This window comes from Balearica regulorum, chromosome 2 (assembly GCF_011004875.1).
Source record: "Balearica regulorum gibbericeps isolate bBalReg1 chromosome 2, bBalReg1.pri, whole genome shotgun sequence".
NCBI lineage: Eukaryota > Metazoa > Chordata > Aves > Gruiformes > Gruidae > Balearica > Balearica regulorum.
In genome coordinates this window covers 115,219,946-115,243,931 of record NC_046185.1, presented here as the reverse complement: position 1 = coordinate 115,243,931, position 23,986 = coordinate 115,219,946, and the positions used below count along the sequence as shown (strand labels likewise).

At 36.1% G+C, this 23,986-nt stretch overlaps 1 protein-coding gene across 2 annotated transcripts in view; it reads left to right on the top strand.

The window, feature by feature from the left end:
• The window catches only part of DPY19L1 (dpy-19 like C-mannosyltransferase 1), a 50,764-nt gene extending 29,423 nt beyond the window's left edge, over window positions 1-21,341 (top strand). For both annotated transcript variants that reach the window (XM_075745416.1, XM_075745417.1), the window contains 11 exons: window positions 1,578-1,637; window positions 3,988-4,068; window positions 4,854-4,955; window positions 5,703-5,774; window positions 7,213-7,262; window positions 8,347-8,371; window positions 9,522-9,641; window positions 15,975-16,149; window positions 16,976-17,075; window positions 18,245-18,370; window positions 19,366-21,341. In XM_075745416.1, the coding sequence (XP_075601531.1) occupies window positions 1,578-1,637; window positions 3,988-4,068; window positions 4,854-4,955; window positions 5,703-5,774; window positions 7,213-7,262; window positions 8,347-8,371; window positions 9,522-9,641; window positions 15,975-16,149; window positions 16,976-17,075; window positions 18,245-18,370; window positions 19,366-19,522 (1,068 nt within the window). In that variant the 3' untranslated portion in view covers window positions 19,523-21,341. The remainder of the gene's footprint in view (window positions 1-1,577; window positions 1,638-3,987; window positions 4,069-4,853; window positions 4,956-5,702; window positions 5,775-7,212; window positions 7,263-8,346; window positions 8,372-9,521; window positions 9,642-15,974; window positions 16,150-16,975; window positions 17,076-18,244; window positions 18,371-19,365) is intronic.
• The last annotated feature ends 2,645 nt before the right edge of the window (window positions 21,342-23,986 follow it).

Sequence of the window (23,986 nt, the reverse complement as noted above, 5' to 3'; positions counted from 1 at the left end):
AATAACTGTAAAACAAGAACACGAGCAAGGAGGAGTTTGTTTTAAATGCCTCTCTATTGATTGTGAAACTGCAAATGCAGAACAAATGACTAAAACATATGTAACAATAGGCTTAGACTATTTGAACCTACTGAGTCATGCTGCCATGTTAGTGAAATTACTCACTGAAGACTCATTGTCTCATCATTCACTATCTTAATTTTTCCTTAAATAGGAAAAACAACCACCAACTTCTTTCCGTTTCATACAATTTCTCTTAAGGGAATTATGTACATAAGAAATAGGAGATAAGATTGTGTGAGCAGATCTAGTTTAGCATACTACAAATCATCTCAATTTCTGATTCTTTTTGCCTCTCCCAGAAGCTTGGGGCAAGCTCAGTGATTTTTTTTGTGTGCACGTGTGTTTATATTTTGTCCATTAGCAAAAGAGTGGTAATCTCCCACTTAACACAAAGAATAAGCTGCCTTGGCTACTGCTGTTTGCTACAATATAGTTTGCTTGTTATAAGCCGCTCTAGTTTCTTGTAGCAGCTTTTGTAATTATATAGTAAGTACAGGTACATTAAATTTCTTGCCTGTTTTCTGCTTTGGAAGAAATATTTATTATTTGTCTGTTATTTGGGTGCTTATAGTGGCCTCAGTGTCACATACTGACTGGGTTTCTGAAAGCTTTTAAGTTCACTCTCAGTTTGTCTTAATTACTTTGTTCACCAAAGTAGCTTAAAGTGAGTCTTCCTTTTCTCAGAATATGAGGAACGTAATGTGAAACAAAAATACTAGTAACATGCACCCACCCCCCTCCCACGCTCCCCAATATTCTGTTGCCTTGTTTGAAAATTGTTTGTATTATGCTGTCAGTAATTTATTTATTGCCTCAAATGTGTATTATCATTTGTGGAAGCAGATGTAATTCAGTTTCCTGTTGGTTTTGATTTAAAGAAGCTTAGAACTGTATAATACAGTATCTTACTTATTAAGGAGAAGAGTAGTCTTCCATTAATTGTATATAAACTGAAAAGAAGGCTCCGGGGAGATCTAATTGCGGCATTTCAGTACCTGAAGGGGCCTACAGGAAAGATGGTGAGGGACTGTTTATCAGGGAGTGTAGTGACAGGACAAGGGGTAGTGGGTTGAAGCTGAAGGAGGGTCGATTTAGATTAGATATTAGAAAGAAATTCTTTACTGTTAGGGTGGTGAGGCACTGGAACAGGTTGCCCAGAGAAGTTGTGGATGCCCCATCCCTGGAAGTGTTCAAGGCCAGGTTGGATGAGGCTTTGGGCAATGTGGTCTAGTGGAGGGTGTCCCTGCCTGTAGCAGAGGGGTTGGAACTAGATGATCTTTGAGGTCCCTTCCAACCCAAACCATTCTGTGATTCTATGTTTTCCCAGTGCAGGGTGAAATCACAATATTATACAATCATTCATATTTCAGGTTGTATTAATTGTGGAGTGTTTTTTAATAAATAGCTGTGTGGTACAATAGGCGCTTGCCAAAAGAACAAAACCCCCTCATCTAGGGTACTGGAATATCTTGTTACTATATGTTACTGAAAATATATATTCATTTTATTATTAGGGAATTCTTGAATTGAGTCCAAAAGTCTTGAAAAGTGTCAGAAGAGAAGTCTATCTATGGGTAAGGAATTTCATATATTTTGATTTTCAGAAAAGAACTATGACTTTTTTTCTGCTTATTTGTTTTAATGAAATACAGAAATAACTTCTGGTTTACTTTCTAATAGTTGAAAATCAAGAAATATAGCTGCACTACTCTAAGTAAATTGTCCATATTCCCAGAAATTAATCTTAAATTACTGAAGAAAGAAAAGGTGCATAAGCATACATTTGTATCAGAAAATTGAAATAGCCTTCAAGTGGCAACACGTTTCATTTTAAATTATCAACTTAAACATGCTTACAAAACCTTCAATCTGTATAAAAATCCGTTTAAAATAAAGGACAATTTAGAAAATGCAAGTGAAAAGCTAACAGTGCTTGCAGAAATGGAGATTAAGATACTGCATTAGATACTCCCTAAAATGTGTCCTATATAATTTTTTTAGGATAATTTTTATAGCAGCAAGCAACTTATAATTACATAACTAAGTTAAGAAAGCAAGTCAGAGTAAAACACTGTCAGGTGGGTGGGTGGGGTTTGAGGGCAGTAGAGGCCATGTCCAAACATGGAGGATACCCCCAAAACTACAACAAATAAAATATAACAGTGTAGAAAACATGAGAAGCAACTTGCTACTTAGGACATACATTAGCTTGTAAAGACACCTAAATTGGAGCCTACCAAGACTTAAGCGTGGCTTAATTCTTAAATGAAGGGTGGCCTGTTAGCAAAACTGGATAGAACTCATACAGTTATTATAAAGGAATTAGAATATAAAGGAGTTAAAAAATATATTTATAACAAAGCATAGTGCATGTATAACCTGCCAGTGTAGTTAGCTGTGGTACCAGGGAAAATGGGAGTGTAGGCAAATTTCATGTCAGTTTTTAAAAAGGAGATCCAATGCATTTGTGGAACTGAAGACCAATAAGTCTTAACTTTTGTAAAAGAATAAAAACTTCAACAGTGATGAAGTTAAGGTTTATATGTACATGCAATATAATGAGATAGGTCTGATACAGCCTCTATGAAAGGAAGTCATGCCTTGCAGATAGATTTGAAGGATGTAGATAAGAGTGTGTGGGTGAAAGTAATGCACTTAAATTTCGGAAGTCTTTTTGGGAAGATATCTAGCTGGAACTATAAAAGAAACTAAGCTCCATGGAATAAGGTGTGAATGTTTGAAGGTAAGAAGCAAAGGGTGGGATTAAATGGTAAGTTTTCTAAAGAAAACCACCACCATCCTAAGTATGTATGTAAAATAATCGATCCTAAATAAGTCCTTGCCACTCAGCAGAGAAATCTTGGTATTCTTATGAAAAGTCCTCTGAACACATCAATTCATTACTGAGCAGGTATCAAATAGGAAAATACAGAATGCCTTCCCTGAAAATGTACTACCATCAAATTTAAGTAGAGTATGAAGTTAGTTATTAATGTAGAATTGCTAAATACCTGAGATTTTAAAATAGGGAAGAGTTCCACATCTTGTAAAATAAAGGTAAATATGACAAAGCCAGTGAATAGAAGTAGGATATAATTATAGTTTATTTAGTGCCCCTTATGCTAGTAGCAATAAGCTTGTAAGAGAGCAAGATACTGTGGAAGAAAAAAAAAAAAAAAGGCATTCAGAAAAGGATTAGGTACCTCCTAGGTATTTAGGCTCATTGCAGCCATTAAATGGGATGATTGACTGCAACCCATGGTCACATAAAAATCCTGGTTACATTAAAGATCAATTTGTATTTTGCTATTACATTCTCTCTGAAAGCAGCTGCTGCTGGTCCCATATACAAGATACTGAGCCAGGTTGTCCTATTCAGTTGATCAGGTTTTATAAAGAATTAGATTAAGCTAGATAGCCAAGAATTTAATCTTTCTGGTACAGGGATAAACATATGTAACTAAAAGGAGTAATTGTACATACATTCTTTGTATTTCCTTCAGTTCTAATTTGAGATTATCTTGAGAAGGTACTATAAATCAGCAAATTCCTCCAAACATGAAGAGGCTATTGGTGGGAAATAATCACTATACACTGGTGTATGCAGAACAGATGGAATCGGCAGTGAGGCTGCCCCTGTTTAAAGTTAACTTTGGTACCTCCTCAGCCACAATGTCATCTGCAGCCATAATAAACATCACTTGCATCAAGTTATTTCAGCTGTAATAGAAAATAGAAAAATACTTAAAACACCCCAGTGTACTGAAATTTGGGAAGTGTAATTGGTTAGAAATTACTGTACTTATTGGTGATAATGTAGGAGAGTTTGTAACTACTAGCTAAATTTAATAAGCCTTTTAAAAAAGAAAAGGTTTCTTTAAAAATTTGTTAAGACGTGTTTAATTCTGAATATTTTTTTTTAAGGTCATTGAAGGATGTGCCTGGTTATTTGGGACAGTCACCTTGAAATACCTAACTTCTTTAGTGTTTGGAATAGCTGATGATGTAAGTTCTCTTGTCTGAGTATCTGGATGGTGTCTTTCAAATTTTTTTAAATTCTTAATATTTTGATTTTTGGCATCTTACCGATATACTTTCCTGAAATTCCAAGTTTTGTTTTGCAGAAATGGGAGAGGGATTGCATATTTGCTTTCTCATTCATTATGTGTTATCACTTTGAGGTATTGTTACTTGAAGTTTGAGAAAAGACAAATGTTTCTACTATTGAGTTAGTAAATGCTCTCTGTGTTTGTTTTTAAATGTGGATTTATAGATCTTTGTTTATTTTGGTTATCTTCTACCTACATCTTTTCTTTATTTACTCAGTTGCTTAATTCACTTTCCTCTGAAGCTAACTTTTAAGATGGTTTTGAAATGCTTGTTGTAACTAGGACTCCTCACTTCACTTCAGTCCCTTTATTGTCAGATTCTACTGTTAAAGACCTATCTGCAGATGTGCATCAAGGAGAAAAAGATGGGAAGCTCATATCTTAAAATATGAGTATGCAAAACTATACTCTTGTTAAACCCAATTGCAATGGTAACACCCTTTCTCTGCTGCTTTCTGCTTTTTATTTAACACAGTCCAATCTGTGTTACACTCAAAGATGTCATTTAATATACTTGAAATAGATTCTTGATTTTTTTTTTTTTTGGTGCTCTTATCGTAAATCATATAAACTTCTGTTCTAATTAAAAATATTGCTCGTATACATTTAAACTACTTTGATGAGAAAACCAGGACAGTTTTTGCTTACTACACCTTTTTTTTCCCCTGTATATCCTACCAGGCTCATATAGGAAATATATTAAAATCTAAATTTATTGGCTACAAGGATTTTGATACATTAATGTATACCTGTGCTGCAGAGTTTGATTTCATGGAAAAAGAGGTAATTTGATCAAATTAGATGATTATGGAAAATGGCACTTTTTGTTTTATCTTAATTTATAACTTAAAACATCTGGGAGCCATAACCTCCTACTGTGATGATAAGTTGAAGTGCTTACTCATGAAGTTAGAAACATTAATGAACTTAAGCTAAATCTAACTGGTTTTATTGCTTTTAAATTAACTAAAAACAAAACAATGTTTTGATTTTGGATCTAAGAAGCGTGCTTGCTTGAATGAAAGAAGTGCTTGCTCAGGGATAAATGAAAGATTACAGTTCTGTAAACTTAAGATTTTATGTGGCTGTGAATAACTGGTTTTGAGTATATGGAAGAATGTACTGAGAGCTGCAAAAGTCTTGTGTGGTAGATTTAGACTACAGAAGAGCATCTAAGTGTCTTAATGTGGTGTTAGTAGACTTTTTTTAGTTCACCAGTATCTAGATATGCATTTAGGTTACTCAACCCATAGTACTCAAATTCAGATGAGATTCAATCTAATTTTAGTCTTTGGGTGGCTTGCCAAAGAACTGGGAATAATTTACTAATGACCCTAATATGATAACCTCTAGTGTGATTGCTGGGTGTGGTTTTCAATTTGAGTTTCTTAAAGTTTGCTTTGTTCTTCTTGAATGTTTAAATTTACATTTTACTCAAGGAAGAACTATTTATATTATTGTCTTTAAAATGATCATTGAAGTAATTATAGGTGAATGGAAAGCAATTAATGCAGTTTATTTCCGTTGTAGACTCCAGTAAGATACACAAAGACTTTGCTGTTACCGGTTGTTTTGGTGGTTTTTGGGGTAATCATCAAAAGGGTAAGTGATTTAGTGAATCACCTTTACCTTGAATTTACTTTTTAGTTTTTTTGAAGGGATCACTATTTATTTTGAGATGGGAAGAAGTTAGTGTTGTGGGTTAATCGTGGGTTAACCTTGGCTGGGTGCCAGGCACCTGGCAAAGCCATGCTCTCATTCCCTGTCCTCAGCAGGACAGAGTGGATAGAAGAGTTGAAAACTCCGATGAGTCAAGATAAGGACAGGGAGATCACTCACCAATTTACTGTCATGAGCAAAACAGACTTGAATTGGGGAAGATTAATTTAATTTGTTGTCAATTAAAAATAGAGTAGGATTGTGAGAAACAAAAACAAAACTAAAACCATCTTCCCTTCATCCCCACCCCCTTCTTTCCAGGCTCAATGGGTCCCTTCCACTGGCTGCAGTTCTTCAAGAACTGCTCCAGCATGGATCCTTTCCATGGGGTACAGCCCTTCAAGGTCACAGATCCTGCCAGAAAACCTGCTCCTCTGTGGGCTCCTCTCCATGAGCTGCATTTCCTGCCAGGAGCTTGCTCCTGTGTGGGCTCTCCATGGACTGCAGCTTCCTTCAGGGCATGTCCACCTGCTCTGGCATGGGTCCTCCACAGGCTGCAGGGTTGATAGCTGCTCCTCCATGGGCTATAGGGGGGAAAACCATGGTCTTCTCCACAAGCACAAGGGGAATCTCTCTGCTCCAGTACCTGGAGTGCCTCTTCCCCCTCCTTCACTGACCTTAGTGTCTGCAGAGTTGTTCCTCTCCCACTTTTCTCGCTACTCTCTCTTAAAATTGCTGCACACTGTTTTTTACCTTTTCTTAAACGTGTTATCAACAGAGGCACCACCGTCATCACTGATGTGCTCAGCTTTGGCCAGTGGTAGATCTGTTTGGAGCTGGCTGGAACTGACTCTGCCTGACATGGGGGCAGCCCCTGGTGTCTTCTCACAGAAGCCACCCCTGCAGCCCCCTCCATCTGCTGCCAGAACCTTGCCACATAAACCAAATACAGTTAGATAAAACACAAGTTTTCAAAAATATTTGCTTAAAATTCTGTATTCTATTTACATAGATTTTTGCAAACGTCCAGTCCCGAGTCAGTGGTAAAACTTGCTTTGATGTTAAGCACCAAAAAAATTTCTGTCACTTAGCTGATAAGTACTATAACTGAAGTTTATAACTGTTTTTTTAAATTTGATTATGTATAATTTGTGTAAAAACAACTTACAGTTTACACAGGAACAGATGGGATTACTGCTAACTGCCTGGCTAATTAAACATCCTCAAAAAGAATTTTTAGCTAAAACATTTCATGTCTTTATCTTAGCATTATCTCAAAATGAGATTACCCAGGTGTAATTTAATCTAGCAAATGTTGAAAATGCTTCAGAATGCTTTTTAAAGTTTATTCATGCTTTTCGTTGACTCTTGTTTTCTTCAGGCAATTAAATATCTTACATGGGCCTTATCTCAGGCAGGCCAATATGAAAGGTAAATATTGTTGTCTTTTTTAATGTAAAACTGACTTTTCTGCTGGAAGTTTATTTGATTTGCTATATGCTAAATAATTCAGAATTCTACATTGTATTGGCCCTTTTTGACAGGTAAATTAGTTCAGTAACTGAATGACTTGGATGTACTGTATGTGATATTTTTATAGGATGTCTAAAACTAAGTTTAGCTGCTTAACCCTCTTACCCCCAAATTTTCTATTTAATCATTTATTTTTCTGCTCTGTTCCTAAACCAATATTTATGTGTCCATTTGCTTTTCACCTATGAATAGTGAGTGCAAATTCTTTCTTCCCCATTATGTTTTTTCTACGTTATAAAGGTACTTGAGTTTTTCATCTTTAGGAAGGGATCCCAACTGTATTAATTTTATTTTCTAAATATCTGTAATACATACTGTATCTGTCACAGCCATTTGGCATCACTTGTTGATGCTGTGCTCAAGAGCAGTCAGTTTGTCCAGTTGAATATTGAATATTGTCATTTCCCTAGCATATCTTTTGGTTTTGCCCCCTCCTTTTTTTTTTTTTTTTTTTTTTTTTTTTTCCTTCAATTTACCACTAATCATTTCAGTGATCTCTGCTAATGGCTGTTATCGAAATTTCAACAGATGTGAGCAGGATTCAGCATCCTGTCTTCACAAATGTTTTTGGAGAGCAACAAGTATACATGACTTTCACTCTTTTCACATTTGTATTTCCTTCTGAGAATCCAAAGCCAATCTATGTAGTACCTGAGTAAACTACTGCCCTTCCCCGCCTTTTTTTGCCTTTTACGTTACTGAAGTTTCATTCTCTGAATAAGCTGTTCTATATATGAAATAATTCATGGAAGTAATCAAAAAACTGCTAAAATTAACTTTCAGATTTCCAAATAGATATAGAAATTGAGTAGGATAGTTACTGATTTGCCATATATTTCAAAGCTTGTTATAGAGGGGGGAAAAAATCTGTGCAGGAGCACTGTATTAGTTCAGTTGTCTAGAGCCTCTATAGATGACTTCAAGGTAAAACCAGTGCTTCTATAGTACATAAATAATGTGATTTTTCTGTTTTTTTATGCAGAGAGGAACGTTTTAACCATGGTGAGGTAAGATTCTTTTTCTGCGCAATTTTATTTGTTTGTTAATGTGAATACTCAATATTGAAACACAGGTTGCAATGTTCTGATCCTGATATGTGGTTTATCTGAAGGTAAGTATTTGCATCTTTTATTCCCTCGCCTTAAATTGGGTCCCGTACATCACCAGAATAACTCTGGAATGTTGAATAAAAAAAATATGCTAGCTATTGGTGGGGTTGCAGTGCGAGAGAGGAGTCTTTGGGGCTTTTGCTGTAGCAGTACAGAAAGACACTGAAATAATGCTGGACCTTCCATTTTCCCTGTATAGACTGAGAAGGAGACTGGTTCCTTTACTGGGGCTTCACATGACAGATAATGTTAAAATTCTGATTTGAAATACGCCATAATGAAAGTAATTCTGTGTGTCATTCTTTTATTAAAATTATGCAAAAATTATAACTGAATGGCAACTTTCTTACGTGATTTCTTTATTTACTGTTAAGCCAGCAAGGACAGCGCAAAACTTTCTTAACAGCAGTTTATTTGTGATTTGTGCTATGAGAGAAATCTCATGCCATTCAAAATATGATATTCAATCAGTTAGATAAAAGCACTGATTGCAAAAATGCCTCTATGGTTTACCACAGCACTTCCACAGGTAACATTGAATCTATGTTATGAGTGGTGAGTGATATATCTGCTTTTTAACCTTTTCTGAGAATACTGAAGCAAGCCGTCTGGGGTTGTGTGAATACCAAGGATGACTTTATTTGCTGCGTTCATTTTATGCTCAGGTATTTTAGGTATTAAATAGCAAGGTCTCGGATCTCCTTACTTCTCTAAAGAGGTTATACAAGAACTTTTATTACATATGTTATTGCCTGTTTATGTTTCAGGATCTCTTACATAGCTAGACATTTCTCCAGCTGCTTTTGATTTTATTGTTAATGTTTGTCCTTCCTGTTGTTCTATAGCTTAGCATACTACATACATTTTAGGAAAAAAGATAACAGAATGTCCTTATCACTATCTGAAACGCGAAGATCTTTACTTTGACTTCAACTCTTTCAGACAAGCTCGTCATTTAACCTATACTGAAAATGAATTGTATGTTTAAGCCACAAATGAAAAGTATGCAAATATTATGCTCTTGTATGGTGGTTTGTTTCTTTTGCAGCTGGTATACCATGCGTTGCAGCTGTTGGCATACAGTGTCCTAGCGATTTTAATCATGAGACTAAAACTGTTTTTGACACCTCATCTATGTGTTATGGCTTCCTTGGTGTGTTCAAAACAGGTAAGAGGTTTTTTTAATCCTGTAGCTATCTCAGTACTTACAGTATTGCCTAGATATTTGTCCTAAAGCAATTTTCTGTGTGTGTGTAACTGCTGAATCTGAGTGTACCAGTTAAAAATAAACTAGATTATATTGCCTGTTGAAAGTAAATGAAAAATATGGTTACACAAGTTCCATTCTCCCCTCCTCCCAAATAAAGCAAGTGTCTTGTTTTATGTGACTTGTCCATTTGCATTATTATACAAGATTATATGCTGTGTATTGAGCTTGAGCATAGGGAGACATGCACTGGATTTTACTGTGTTCACACACTTCTATGCCATTGCAAGTTTTCTATTGGCTACTAATTTTATCCAAACAGTGTTTGACTTTGTTTTAGAGCTTATTGCCTTGCATATTTTTTGTGTATTAATTCTTTCCAGAAGTATAGTTTTGAAGTCTTGCATTTTGATAAGATTTCAGCCTTTAAAGTCAAAAGTCATATGCCTAACTCACATTTAATTTTCCTAGCTTGAAATCATCCATAGCATAAAATGTTCCTAGATATTCTCCAGATAGAAAAGATCTTAGAATTGGCTTTTCATGTTTTGTTATCTGTATTTTTGAGAAGTGAACTTGGTTGAATCTCTGTCTAAACAGCTGTTTTAGAAGCTTTGCAGTTGCAGCACAAGTAGGATAAGCAGCCCTTTGGCTGGGAAGCAGACAGGGATCGAAAGATGGCCAAACAGCTGGGATCAGAGAGAGGGGATCGCTGGTATGAAGTCTGATTGAAGGCCAGTAACTAGCGATGTGCCCTGGGGGTCAATACTGGGTCCAGTCCTGTTCCAGCATCTTTGTAAATAGTCTGGATGATGGGGCAGAGCGTACCCTCAGCAAGTTTGCTGATGCTACAAAACTGGTAGGAGTGGCTGGTACACCAGATGGGTGTGCTGACATCCAGAAGGAGCTCAACAGGCTGGAGAAATGGCCTGACAGGAACCTCATGCAGTTCAACAAAGGAAAGTGCCAAAGTCCCGCACCTGGGGAGGAACAACTGCAGGCACTAGTACATGGTGGGGGCTGACCAGGCAGAAAGCTGCTTTGCAGAAAAGGACCTGGGCTTCTGATGGGCGCCAAGTTGAACATGAGCCAGCAATGTGCTCTTGCTACAAAGAAGGCCAATGGTATCCTGGGCTGCATTAGGAGTGCTGCCAGTAGGTCAAGGGAGGTGATACTTCCCCTCTATTCAGCACTGTTGAGGCCACAGCTGGAGTGCTGGGTTACGTACTGGGCTCCCCAGGACAAGAGAGGCATGGACATACTGGAGAGAGTCCAGCTGAGACCTGTGAGGGTGATGTAAGTAGCATCTCCTATGAGGAAAGGCTAAGACAGCTGGGACTGTGCAGACTGCAGAAGTCTCAGGGGAATCTTAGCAATTTGTACAAATATCTGAAGGGAGAGTGTAAAGAGGACAGAGCCGGGCTCTTTTCAGTGGTGCCCAGTGACAGGACAGGTAATGTGCACACACTGAAACACAGGAGGTTCCCTCTGAACATCAGGAAACTTCCCCCCCCCCCCCCCCCCCCCCCCCCGTGAGGGTGACCAAGCCCTGGCACAGGCTGCCCAGGTAGGTTGCGGAGTCTCTATCCTTGGAGATACTCAAAAGCCATCTGGACATGGTCCTGGGCAACCGGCTCTAGGTAGCCCTGCTTGAGCAGGGGGGCTGGACCAGATGACCTTCAGAGGTCCCTTCCAACCTCAACCCGTCTGTGATTTTGTAGAAAGTGTTATTTACATCACACAAAGTAACCCACATTGAGAGTGTGAAAGATTGTGATTAATAGCCAGCTGGGTTTAGTAAGAAGAAAACAAATTGGGAAGGTGAGATAGGGAACTCATGAAAATGTCTATATGGAGAACATCACCATGAGGATGAGTGGGAGAAAGAATCCAGTGCTAAGAAGTGTTGCAGACATGATACAGAAGAAGGAAAAGAGAAAAACGTTTGACAGCGTGGGGAAACTAGCAATGGCTGGGGAAGAAAATCAGGATTTTAGTAAGAAACCAGAGTCATTAGGTTTGCTGTTCTTGAAAATTAAAGAAATACAAGAGTAACATTACAAAGTTCAGTATTTCAAAATCTGGAGTGCTGCTACTGATGTTGTATGTACAACCTTTTTCTGGCTGCCTTGTGCATATGCATGTGATACAGACTATAATGCCTGATAGGCATTGTTTTTCCCACAGTATCTGTGGTTGGAGCCTGTCCTAAGGGTGAATTAGGGTTGTATGGTGAAGGCAATTACTCTCTGTGGAACATCTGATGCATGTCTCATACAAGTGAAAGATGAGTGAATGAGAATTGTGCAAAGAGGAGAAAGCTGTCCCTTGTTAAGGCAGCTGAACAAAGGATTGTTTCCCAGAAAACAGGATTGCTTCCCTGGATGTTCTTTCAGGGAAGAACAGTTTTTGATAATGTTAGACAAGCTACATGGTATCAGTCTGCTTAAATGTTGTGCTCATTACTTTCTTGATGTCTGTTTTGTTACTTGTCATAGGTAAAAGTGCTGAGTGTTTGGCAACATCAAATGAATATGTACAGTGAACATATAGAATGCTAAAAATGTGTCAAAAACTCTTTAAAAAGTAACTTTATCCACCTTGTAACTGAGTATTGGGACTTAAGAGAAATTTAATTTCCTCTGCACTTTTGCTATTCTGTAAGGTTCACAGGTGTTCTTACGATATTTCCCAGCTTTTAGCTAGTTGTTGTTGAAGTACTAGTGTCCTCTTAGGTGGTCTGGTTGTATAAGTAATAGCAGTTACACTGTGGTTAAATTCTTCTAAATGAAATTTCAGGAGGTGTTTCTGAGTAATTTGAAATGAAGTTGCTATTCACAGGTCAAAAAAGAAAAAATAGCGTATTTTCTTATAGTGTATGATTTCTAGAGAGCAATTACAATATAAATGAATTTTGTCCAAAGTTAATTTGTTCTTAATTCTTCTTGTTTTAACTGTGTGTTCCTAGAATAAAATTAATGGGCTTTTCTGCCCTGTTACTGAAAAATTTTTGTAGAATTTTCCAGTGGGTGAAGTTCAGAACTAGAAATACTTACGTATTTTGTGTCACAGGAAAAGGCCTCTCAGCCTTCTGAGAATTGAAAACCAAAAAAATCTGAACTGTAATTTGTTTGTTTCTGTATGGAGAGAAATAATCTCTGAAAGACAGGAAAAAGTACCTTGTAACTGGTAATGACTGAAAGATGAGCTGCTAGGAATGGTTTCTATTAATATGTAGCCTCATTTGCTTTTTTCCATGTATTAAGTTAGCTGCTGCACAGCAAATTAGTAAAAGTGATCTGCTAGTGATCTTTTTATTATTTTTTTAAGGCACCTGAGTAATGGCACTGTGGTAATTCATCCTGGATTGCTGTGATTTTTGTTTTAGTAGTGCAGCTAAGGTCATCAGGCCAGTTAATGTGCATTTGGTAATCATTGCATTTTAGATCTTAGAGGATGCCACACATTAACACTGTGTGAATATTGGCAGAAGAACAGGTTCAGAGTATTTTATCAATATTTTCTTTTCTCTGCTTCCAACTGCGTTTTGGCCCTTTGGTTGTTCTGCCATTTCCTATGGTTGTAGAGCATGAGTAAGCTTCCTGGGAAGCTACAAATACAGATGATAACCTATTCTGGGAGCTGCCCCTGTTGGACCAGATGGCTCAGGTCCAGTTTTTCTTCCTCCTTTGCAAAATCATGGAGGCATAGTTAGCTTGAAAGAATCTTGAATGCTAGGGAAGATAAGATGACTGCAGTTTGGACAGTTCTTCTGTACAGAAGATGATAAATGAGCAGCTAACCCATAGAATAAGGCCTGTGATTATTCTGGCCCTGGCTTGGGCCTTAGGAGAAGTACATACCCGTGTTCAAGAGTGCCCAACTTTAGGTGAACAATGTAAGTAAAAATAAAATTAATTCCCTTGTATTATCAGAAGAGGTTCTTTTGCCTGTTTGGCGTGTTCCCGAGGTTGATGCTGATGGATGTCTGTAAAAGACAAGCCAGATTTTTTCTGGTCTGATTGATGTACACTTTCTTTAGTAGGGAGCAGCTGGTAATCTTCCAGGTAATATGACTGGCTTCAGCGTGAGAGAGAAACACTGGCCCATAAGGCTGTTGAGCCGCTATAGATCAGACCATTTCTAAGACTGCTGTGGCTTAAGCAAGTGAAGGGATAAGAAAAGTCTTTTTTTTTTTTTTTGTTGTAGGGTCAGGAAAATATCAAGTGGGTTCTAGTGAGCTTTTTCTGTCCTACTGGCTGCTGAGGAGACGTAGTATTTTGAGGTTGAAAATACTTTTTAATATTGATTCAGAAGGATTGTTGCAATAGAGGGAGATGAGAAGGGGAAGATGGGACTTGTAACCAAACAATTGAATAACACTCAGTACATTTATCATTATATAGAGTTTTAGATGTTTGCATAAAGGATAAGTTAATAAGCAACAATTTGTTTTTACAGATGAAAGAAAAAATAAGCAAATTTAATATATGTAATTATCTCATTGTAATTGAGGTCAACACTATCCTTTTCTCTAGCAGACCATGAAAGCTTACCTGCAGTGGTACGTTAGTAGAACTAATTATTTTTGAGGCTGTAGATAGATAACTTGTTAATCAGCTGCCTTTCAAAATAGATCCTTTTATTAGTGAACAGTCAGCCTGAGATGGACATTTGTAACACAAACCAAAAACGAACAAACAGGCAAAAGATGTACTACAATTATTACTATGCAAATGGCAAAGTAATTTTGTATGTTGTGTTCTTTCATTCCATTGCATGAATCTGTGTACTTCAGTTTACCTCAGTGTTGCGGCTTCTGGCACCTGATAGACAATAAAAATGATAACTGTTTATATCCACACATTTCTTCTTTCTGTGGGGGGGAATTATACTATCCTGAGTGAAAATTTTGAAAACAAAGAAAAATAGCTGGAGAAAGACTTAGTGTATTCATTTGACAAAAACAAATTAAAAACCTTGACTCTATAAAAACTGCATGAGAAACAGCATCCCATCAAAGAAATGCTTCTTTTGCATTGCATATATGTTCAACTGTTCTAGGCTCTTTATGTAAAGAAAATAGTGGTAAATTTAGATATTTTGAACATTAATGAGGTTTTTTATAAAAACATGATAGGAATGTGATTTTTCTTTGGTTTGAAAAGCCATGTAACTCAAAGAATTCCAAAGTTCTAAGATGCTCTTGAAGTGAGATTTTTGTGACTGTTGGTAGAAAGGTTTGCTCATGTAGAGCAGTGTACAAATCAATTAATTTTCCTTCATCCTTCCAGACCTACACAGTGGTCAGGCATATTTGGTATATTGTTTCCCTGGATTTCATTGCCGCTCTTGCTAGAGTGTTTAGCAAGTCTTTGAGGATGAGAGTACACTGTATTTTTGGAGAGGTGACTTGAGAGTTTTAATAATCTAAAGTAGTTTACGGTTTGTTTATAACGAAGATAACATACACTACCTCGTTGGTGTAGTCAGCCTAGGGGGAGGTTTTACTGTGAAACTTTATTTTATCATTTCATGATTTAATTAAAAAAAAGGGTAAAGATACTCTGAATGAAATTATTTTTAGCTCAGGTTTGATGTTTTTTGAAATGCAAAGCCTTATTTCTAATTAACAATAGCTTGAAAAAAAATTAAAATTCATACTTTGTCTTATTTAAGGTTTAGGTCAGATATGGATGAGATAGTGTTCTTGCTCAAACTAAACTTCAGCATAACAACTTTGGTACTTCTTTTTTCTTAACTACCAGTTTCACTTATTTATGAGTATTTGCTTAGAGCCTCTGGCAATCTATCTTTAGGAAAAATGCAAGGGCCATCTTTTTCAGTTCAAGGAAGGGAAGAGTAGGATATAAAGCTAATATTAACCTTATATCCAAAGTCTGCTGCTCTTATGTTTTCAGAAGTTTGCAGTACAATCTCTAAGCCATATACAACAGCTAGAAACTCTTGATGTAAACAGGAGATAAAACACTGTAAAAAGTGCAGTTAGCATTGTTGAATCATCTTTACTTGCAGAATTTGACATTTGTACTACAACTTTAAAAGCTGCATCAATGTCAATTTTCTTTTTATTGTAGAAATACAAATATAATGCCCTACATGTGGTAAACATGAATACTACTTATGAGGTCTCACTGAAGTTTAGTGGAGAAGCAATAGCAGAGATGTTTCATATTGTAATATGTGTTAGGCTCCTTACAGAGAAATAAAAATTGTGCTGCATACAACATTACAGAATTGTTGTCTAGAAATTAATTGATTCTTGCATTTCAGTTGTTTGGATGGCTCTTCTGTAAAATCCAGCCCAAAACACTGGTGTTTGCTATTTTAGCATTGATGGCAATAGAGGGATCAGCAAACCTTCAAACTCAGTGGAACATCATGGGAGAATTTAGCAATTTGCCACAGGAGGAACTTTTAGAGTGGATAAAAGTCAATACCAGACAAGGTAAACTATTTAATAATGTATAGTGTTCCCCATTACTGTGAGATGTAACTATAGAACTTGGTATGAATGACTGCAGAGGTATTGCTACTATCAGTGGCTTTGTCTCGGGACTATCCTAACGCCATGGTTTAGTCACATATACTTACCCATATAGAAGCTATGTCAAATGAAAAAAACACCAAAAGCTTGCTTTGTTAGACTCCAAACTAGCAGTTTGGAGGTTCTAGCCACTGGTGTAGAATTTCTACAACAAAAGTGGGTTTTTTGCAAAGTCCAATTAAAATAGGTTTTTACTTAAATGACACAGGGTCCTGTATGTGGGTCCATGATCATCATTTTGCTAATAAAGAATTTGTGTGTGTGTTGTGGTTGCGGCTGTCCTTTTACTAAAATGAGTAAAAGTGATCAGAAAACTAGCTGGAAGCAAAGTTGTTACCTTTTTAGCAAGAAAATGCTGTCAAGCCGAAGTGGACTGAGGTTTTATTGCTCATTTAACAGTGGTGTAAGAAGTGACAAATATAAAATTCTTGTCATAATGAACATGTTATTCTACCTATTCAAGAAAAATAAGATGTATTAAATCTCCATTATTAGATGTTTCATTATTTAATGACTTCTGTTGAGTTGAAGGGTTTTTGCTTTTTAAAAAAAAAAGAAGTGATTTTGTGCATCTGCTGTTCGTGCTATGTAAGGCCTTTTCAAGAAGAGTACTCTACTGTCTTTATGTTTTTCTGCAGGATGACTGTTTTAGGTATTTAAAGATTGCTTCTCTGCTTTTACTGCTTGATTCTTCATTTCAAACATGCCTTTCATTTTGGTGTTTCAGATGCAGTTTTTGCAGGAGCAATGCCTACAATGGCAAGTGTTAAATTGTCTACGCTTCGTCCTATTGTAAATCATCCTCACTACGAAGATGCAGGATTAAGGTAAATTTTGAAGTTGAGAATTTATTTGTATTTGCTACTACTTCTCTTAATGTTGGTAATATACAGTAGGAATGGCATCACGTTATGTTGTAAAATTTGTTAAAACCCTGTAGGACTTGATTTGTTATTTTAGATTAAAAACACATGCAGGATTTCTTCAGGATTTGTGTTCATCAGAAAGGATATAATATTAAAGACTAGTTGAAACTGAATGTTCAGTTCCAATTTCAGTAATGGAATTACTGAGTTGTGTACTTTGTTATTTTCAAAATCAGGATATTTTTCTAAATTGAAATGATGTATCTGAAAAGGTCTTTAATTTCTTTTTTTTTTAATTTTAATATCATAGCATCTTTTTTTGTAATTTGGTAAAACTGTTTAAAAAAAAAACAACACGAGAAGTAAACAACAAGATAGAGAGGGATAACTGAGAAAAGGAGGGGATTCACTTTACATGCCTTATGTCCTTAGTTCTGTTTCAGAACTTTTGGTCAGCCCTGAATTGGTCAGGCAGTTGGTCTAGATGATTATTGTAGTTCCCTTCCAACTGAAATGTTCTAGCCTATCTACAAAAAGACAGGACAGGGCATGTTTGGGGAAAATAAGCTAGAGATGATACAATATCAGAAAATGAACAGGAGTGAACAAAGTCATGCTTTGCAAAAACAAAGGAGAATATTACTGCGTAATATAAACAGGATCATGGTTTACAAGTGATGATTTTGCTTTATTTGGCATAGAAAGACATGAGGTCTTGCACTCCTCATTTCAAAAAGTCTGAACAAGGGCAATGAGTATGACCTTTAGCAAGGAGACTGGGCAGATGATTTCTTCTGATCACCTCCAGTCCAAGCAAGGTCATTTCTAGCCTTCAGTATGATGTGGTGAATGCATGGCTTTGACATCTTTACATTTTCTGTTCACAGTAACCATGGAGCTTATTACAAAGTTGTCTCCTGCTACAGAAAAAATCAAAGGGCTCTATACATTGGTCTTGGAATCATTATATTTGTGAAGAAATAATCACATGAAACCAAGTGGCACTATTAATTTAAACTTTGTTTTAGTCTAGTTGTCTCATGAAAGAAAAAGCCTTCCTGTCCAGTCTAAAGTAAAGCTTACATTTTCATGCTGTGTTGCTAGCTAACGTTTATATTTCTCTTTTGAAGGGCCAGAACTAAAGTAGTGTATTCCATGTACAGTCGAAAACCTGCAAAAGAAGTAAAAAGAGAATTGATAAAACTAGGAGTGAATTACTACATTCTGGAAGAGTCGTTGTGTGTAAGCAGAAAAAAGTGAGTAATCTCTCACAAGAATGATATGCTGCTCAAATATGTAGTCTAAGATTCATATCAAGTTGTAATTTTAAAATGTTGATCTGTGCTTCATTAAAAGTATCCAAAAGACGTTTTTGTTCAGTGTCTCCACATATTAATAAGTATAATTAACTTTACCCACATTACCAACTTTGTGGTCTTTGCGTGCACCTGAAAAGCTGTGTTGTATGTATTTTTAAAATTCACTGTAAAATACAGAAGAGATTTACAAAGGAAACAAGTCATTATTCTGTGATGGCAAGAACACGTGTGTGTATAATGAAAGGCTAGTATGAAAAAAAGGTGCAGAGTAAAAGATAGTTTGAGTGCCAAAATACTATGCTATGCTGCGTTTTTCTTTCCCTCTTCCTCTCTTTGTTGCCTTTAGAACATGATTCTTTTGGGATTTTTTATTTTATTTTCTTTGCATTTAGAATAAAATTAAATTAATCTGTTCTATTTCTTTGCTATTATCTTTGACAAAATTAAGAAATTCTAAGTAATTCCAACTTTGAAAGATAAACTGTACAGGGAATTGATGTTGGTTATGTGCCTTAGTAAAAAAGCAAGGAGTGACTACTTTTTTTTTTTTTAAATATGTTTTATTTCCTGAGTTTTCTTTAGAAATGTTAGGAGTGTGAACATCACCCTCTATTTTATAGGAAGTTTTATAGGAAGGGTCCCTGGTAATGTATATTGTATAATTTGAGTTGTTTTATATGCTTCCTCCTCCAAATTAGTTTTTATTAATTATGTAATCACAAAACCAGACAAATTTTACACATTCTCAATACTGTTTTTTAAATTACTACTGTATTTATTCATTTTGTTATCTGATAGAATTTCTAGTGTAAAGACAAGCTTAAAAAAATATAGATGGCACAATTCATAGGGGTTTATAAAACTGAGTTCAACAAGCTGTATGTTTTTTGATGGCATTTCTTAATTTCTCTTTTTGTATTCATGTTTTCTAGGCCTGGTTGCAGTATGCCTGAAATTTGGGATGTTGAAGATCCTGCTAATAGTGGCAAAATTCCTTTATGTACCCTTATGAGCAAGGATTCCAGGCCATATTTCATCACAGTATTTGAAAACAGCAATTACAGAGTCTTGAAGATTCCAAAGGAATAACATTTCAATGCAAAGAACCATCAATCTTTCAACTTTTTAAACTAATAACTATAAGAATTCTAAATCAGAAATACATTTTCTACTAGACTTAAAATGGAAATGTGTATTTTATTTTTTACCATTTTAAGTGAATTCTGATTATAGAAATATCTTAAACCTAACAGTTTGGATTTCTATTTCAGGGTCAGTCCCTTGAGATTTGCTATGCAAATGATTATATGTTTGCACATTTTATTTAACACTGATCCAAAAAGAGTTAAAAGTAGCTATGGAAAGTAACTCCATTCTCAGAACCAATGATGATGTGAAATGGGACTGTCAGAATGTCTTAGCAAAGCAAGTTTGTTTAAAGCTTTGGTGCTAGCAGCTAGGAACAAAGGAATGGTGCTTATAGCATCTGGCATCACGTTTCTCATGTCGCTTTCATTACCCGTCTCCTTTCTGGACAAGATGATAATAGAAATTCTCTTAAAAGTCATGTAGTTTCACTAGTCATGTCTGAGAGTAATAATTTTTTTCTTTGAGAGGATTAAGAGCATTTGTCATTTTGGATCACTTAACACATACTTTTAAGCTTGCTTTTGAAACGGAAAAGTGTGTAGACAGACTTGAAACTTCATTATTTAGGTGCATGTTCTTGGAATCTTACTGATATTAAAAAAGAAGACTAATAAGGGTAATATTTGCAGTGAGCAATAGTTTAGCTTCTCAGTGTCCAAGGATTTTTAGCATTCTTATGCATTCAGTATGAGCTGGCATAATATACATTAAATTTTTAAGGGGAAACGCTTTATTCAGGAAAAATCTGTCATAGCCTTAGAAAGATACTAAAACAAATCCTTCACTGCCTTAACTAGACCTTCAGCGCCTAACTTGATAAGAAATTCCTTTCAAAATTTATGCCCTATTTTCTTTCCCTATGTATTAGATCCTGCCTGGATTTTGTCATCAGCATTAAAGAAAAATGAAATTTAACCCAATTGTGATATGGCTATAGTCAGTTGTGTGGATATAATTGCTCCAACAATATTAGACTGGTTCTGCAGTTTTTTCTGTCATCTTGATGTCACACCAATGTTACAGGTAATAAAGATTTTAGAGAATTCGCTTTCTAAGATACCCAGTGCAAGGCCACCCTTTAGTCATTTAACTGACTTGATAGAATTATTATATGTCTATTGCCATTGGGAAGCATCACTATGTGATTCTACAACATAAGACTTCTGAAGTCTGATGTTTCTCTGTGTATCATTCATGTTTTGGTTTTGTTTAGGGTTGGTTGTTGGGTTTGGGTTTTTTTGGGTTGGTTGTTTTGTTTGGATTTTTTGGGGGGATGGGGGGGGGGGGTAGTTGGTCAGGCATCAGTCTATTGATATGACTGGTCTTTTTAGCCCTAATAGCATCTAGCAATATTAGATGCTATAGGAATAGCATCCATCACGCCTATAACAGTATCAATTAAATGGGAACCAACCCAAGATAAAATAGTAGTGTAACAACTGATCAGTATTCTAAGACTTTTTATTTTTTTAAAATCTGTTTTATTGAGAGGGTGAGGGAGAATGGCTGAAAATGCATTAGCTTTTTAACTTTTACAGAATAGATTTTGGAAAAATTTCTATAAGGAAACTATCACAAAAAGGGCTTTTGGGAAGTCACTTTTTAAAATGTTAATTGAATTCAAGGAAGCAGGAAAAAAATCTTTATATAAACATTGTGACTAGTGTTACAGCACAAAAAGGTACTGTATTTTTATGAAGTTTATGCCAACTGTTGACATGTACTTATGTGGTTAAATAAAAAAGAAAAAAGATGGAAATTGTTCTCGTGTTTCTGAAGGATGTTACATTTCTGCTCTTATGTTTATTAAACTCAAGTTTAATACAGTTGCCACAGCAGATGTGATTGAAGCTGAACTCTCAACTAAAAATGCACAGAAGTGCTTCAGATAATTAAGCCAAACTCATGCACCTCTTTCCAGCCTCCTTTTTATTTGGAATATCAATGCAGGAATATGTGAAAAGACAGAAAATGTTAAATATCTATTTACAAGCAAAGTGGACTTGGAAGGCAGTTCAAAATTACTCTTTTTGTTCTAAGTTTCTACACTCAGGTAATCAAGAGTGAAGCCCAGATACTAGCAGAATGAAGAAATATTTGAAAATTAAAGTTGAATGATGTAATTCAGTAAAAGTGTTCCTCATTAGATGAGGAGGCTGTTGTTACTGACTTCATGGCCAGACACTCTTTGTAAATGTTCAGCTTATGTTGAGGGATACAATACTGCCCCCTCTCTCTGAACTGACCTTAAACCCAAATAATTATTGTCATGTAATGTTAAGATGATAAAATCTAGTAATGGAAAAATATGAAATAAAAAAAATGCGGTATATGATTGTGGGGAAAAAACATGGGAATACTTGAAATGGGTGTATCATGTTATGAATTTCTTGTCATGTCAGTAATTTGCTCTCAATTCCAAAGGAAAGAATTTGAGTTTAAATAATACATCATCTTACACATAGGAGCACCATGTTAACATTATGCTTATCACTGCAGCTTGAAACAGAATATGACAGTTTGAGATTTCTTAGCTCTCACTGAAGTTGTTTTTCCCTTTGCAAGATCCTAATCAATAAATCTGTAACTCAAGGACATTAAATTTTAAAGATGGGCTGGCCTTGATGTAATTTAGGCACAGGACTGGTATACTTCAGTACCTGAAAACAGTTTTTGTTACATTCTAGTAATATTGGACCATATAGATTTGTCTGTGGAATCTGAAATATTGCTAGCTTTGAATGCAATAAATTTCTTCAGGACAATTGCAATTCGTTATCAAACTTTTGGTAATTGTGCAAACTGTGATATTTAGTACAGAGACCAAATGAGGCTTCTTTGTGAAACAAAGATGCTAAGCCCTATTCAGTACTGCCTTGCACTTCATCATTCTCATGTACTGTTTAAAAAAATGCCTTTGCTTTTGTCTTTTTTTGCAATTCAGCTTAAACAGTGAAACGAAATCAGTCAGTGTCTCTTGGAATTTTATGTTTAAGACATTGCGTTTCACAACACAGGACTTGCTGTAAGTGAAGTAAAGAAAACTTCGGCAAAAGCAGCTGTGTACGGATGAGTATAAACACGGGGTTGTCAGAAATCAGCATTGTTGAAAGCAATTACACAATGCTAATTATGGCTTGGGACTTGTGTTTTCAGATTGCATTGTTGTGTAGTTTATAGAAATGCTGTTTCACCCAAGTTACATAATGTGAAGGACTGTACTAAAACAACATGGTATTTTTTAAACCCAAAAGAATAAGGTGCTGCTCAGCCGTTTCAGCAGCTGGACAAAGGGATCCAAATCCTAAGGGATAGTAGTGCTTTTCTGTGTAAGCTTTATTGTACTATGAGGAAAGAGTAGGAGGGCAGATGGGGTGTGAAAGGAAGACTTTACTGTTGGAATATTAATAGAGCTTAGATGTTAAGGAATAATTATACTTTGAAATTAAGACTGGGGACACAAAATGGCGTGCAGAACTTCTACATCTGAGAACTGGTCAGCTGTGCAGGAATTGCTTGGGCAGTGAAACCTCACAGTGCCATGATAAATTCTCAGCTGTAGCTATATGACATAAGCACTTCTATTTTAGTACAAAGTCAAACGTTATGATAAACTGTCCGTAGCAGAGCTTTAAGCTGACCTGTTGGGTTAAAGCAGAGGAGTAGAAGGATTTACAGGGTTAGGCAGCATCTCCTTCCTTCCTCAGCAAATTGGCTTGTTTCTGATCTTGTGCTGTAATTCTCCATTATTGAAAAAAAATTCATGTAGTGTCTGAAACCGACAGTTGTTTGAGTGGGTTCATCATGTGGTAGTTCAGCAACTTTATTACTTCCTCTTACAGCATGTATAGAACATTTATTGCCAGTAGATTGTGAGATATGGATAGAACACACAGAGTGAATGAATAGTACTGGTTTCATACCTGGCTGAGGACTTGGGCAGGATTGCTGCGGCCAGTCTTCCACCCTGTCAAGATTATTGATGTATTAATTGATTCTTAAGTGCAAGCAGCACCTGTTTTGCCTGTTTGGCAGGAAGGATGAGATCTAGCTTTTAGCCTGAAGAATGTGAAAACACTTAGTGAATCTCATTTAAAGGTGATAGTAGGCCTGAAACAGGACAACTTCTAAAGGCAAAACCTCTGTGCTTTTGATGTTCATTTGAGAGGAAACAAGTCACTTGAGTTCATTCTTCAGGCCTGACCAAGCTGATTTTCAAAGCCAGTGCACACAATTCTTACTTTCATTACTAATTATTGCTGTGTTTAGACACCTGAGCAGTATCATCTTCATGTTACTGAGCAACTGGTTGCTCAGCTTCTCTGACAACAAGTCCCTAGAGTGCCTTAGGATGCAGTTAGCAAACGTTATTTGCAAGCAGTTAGTGTTTTGCTGTAGATATCT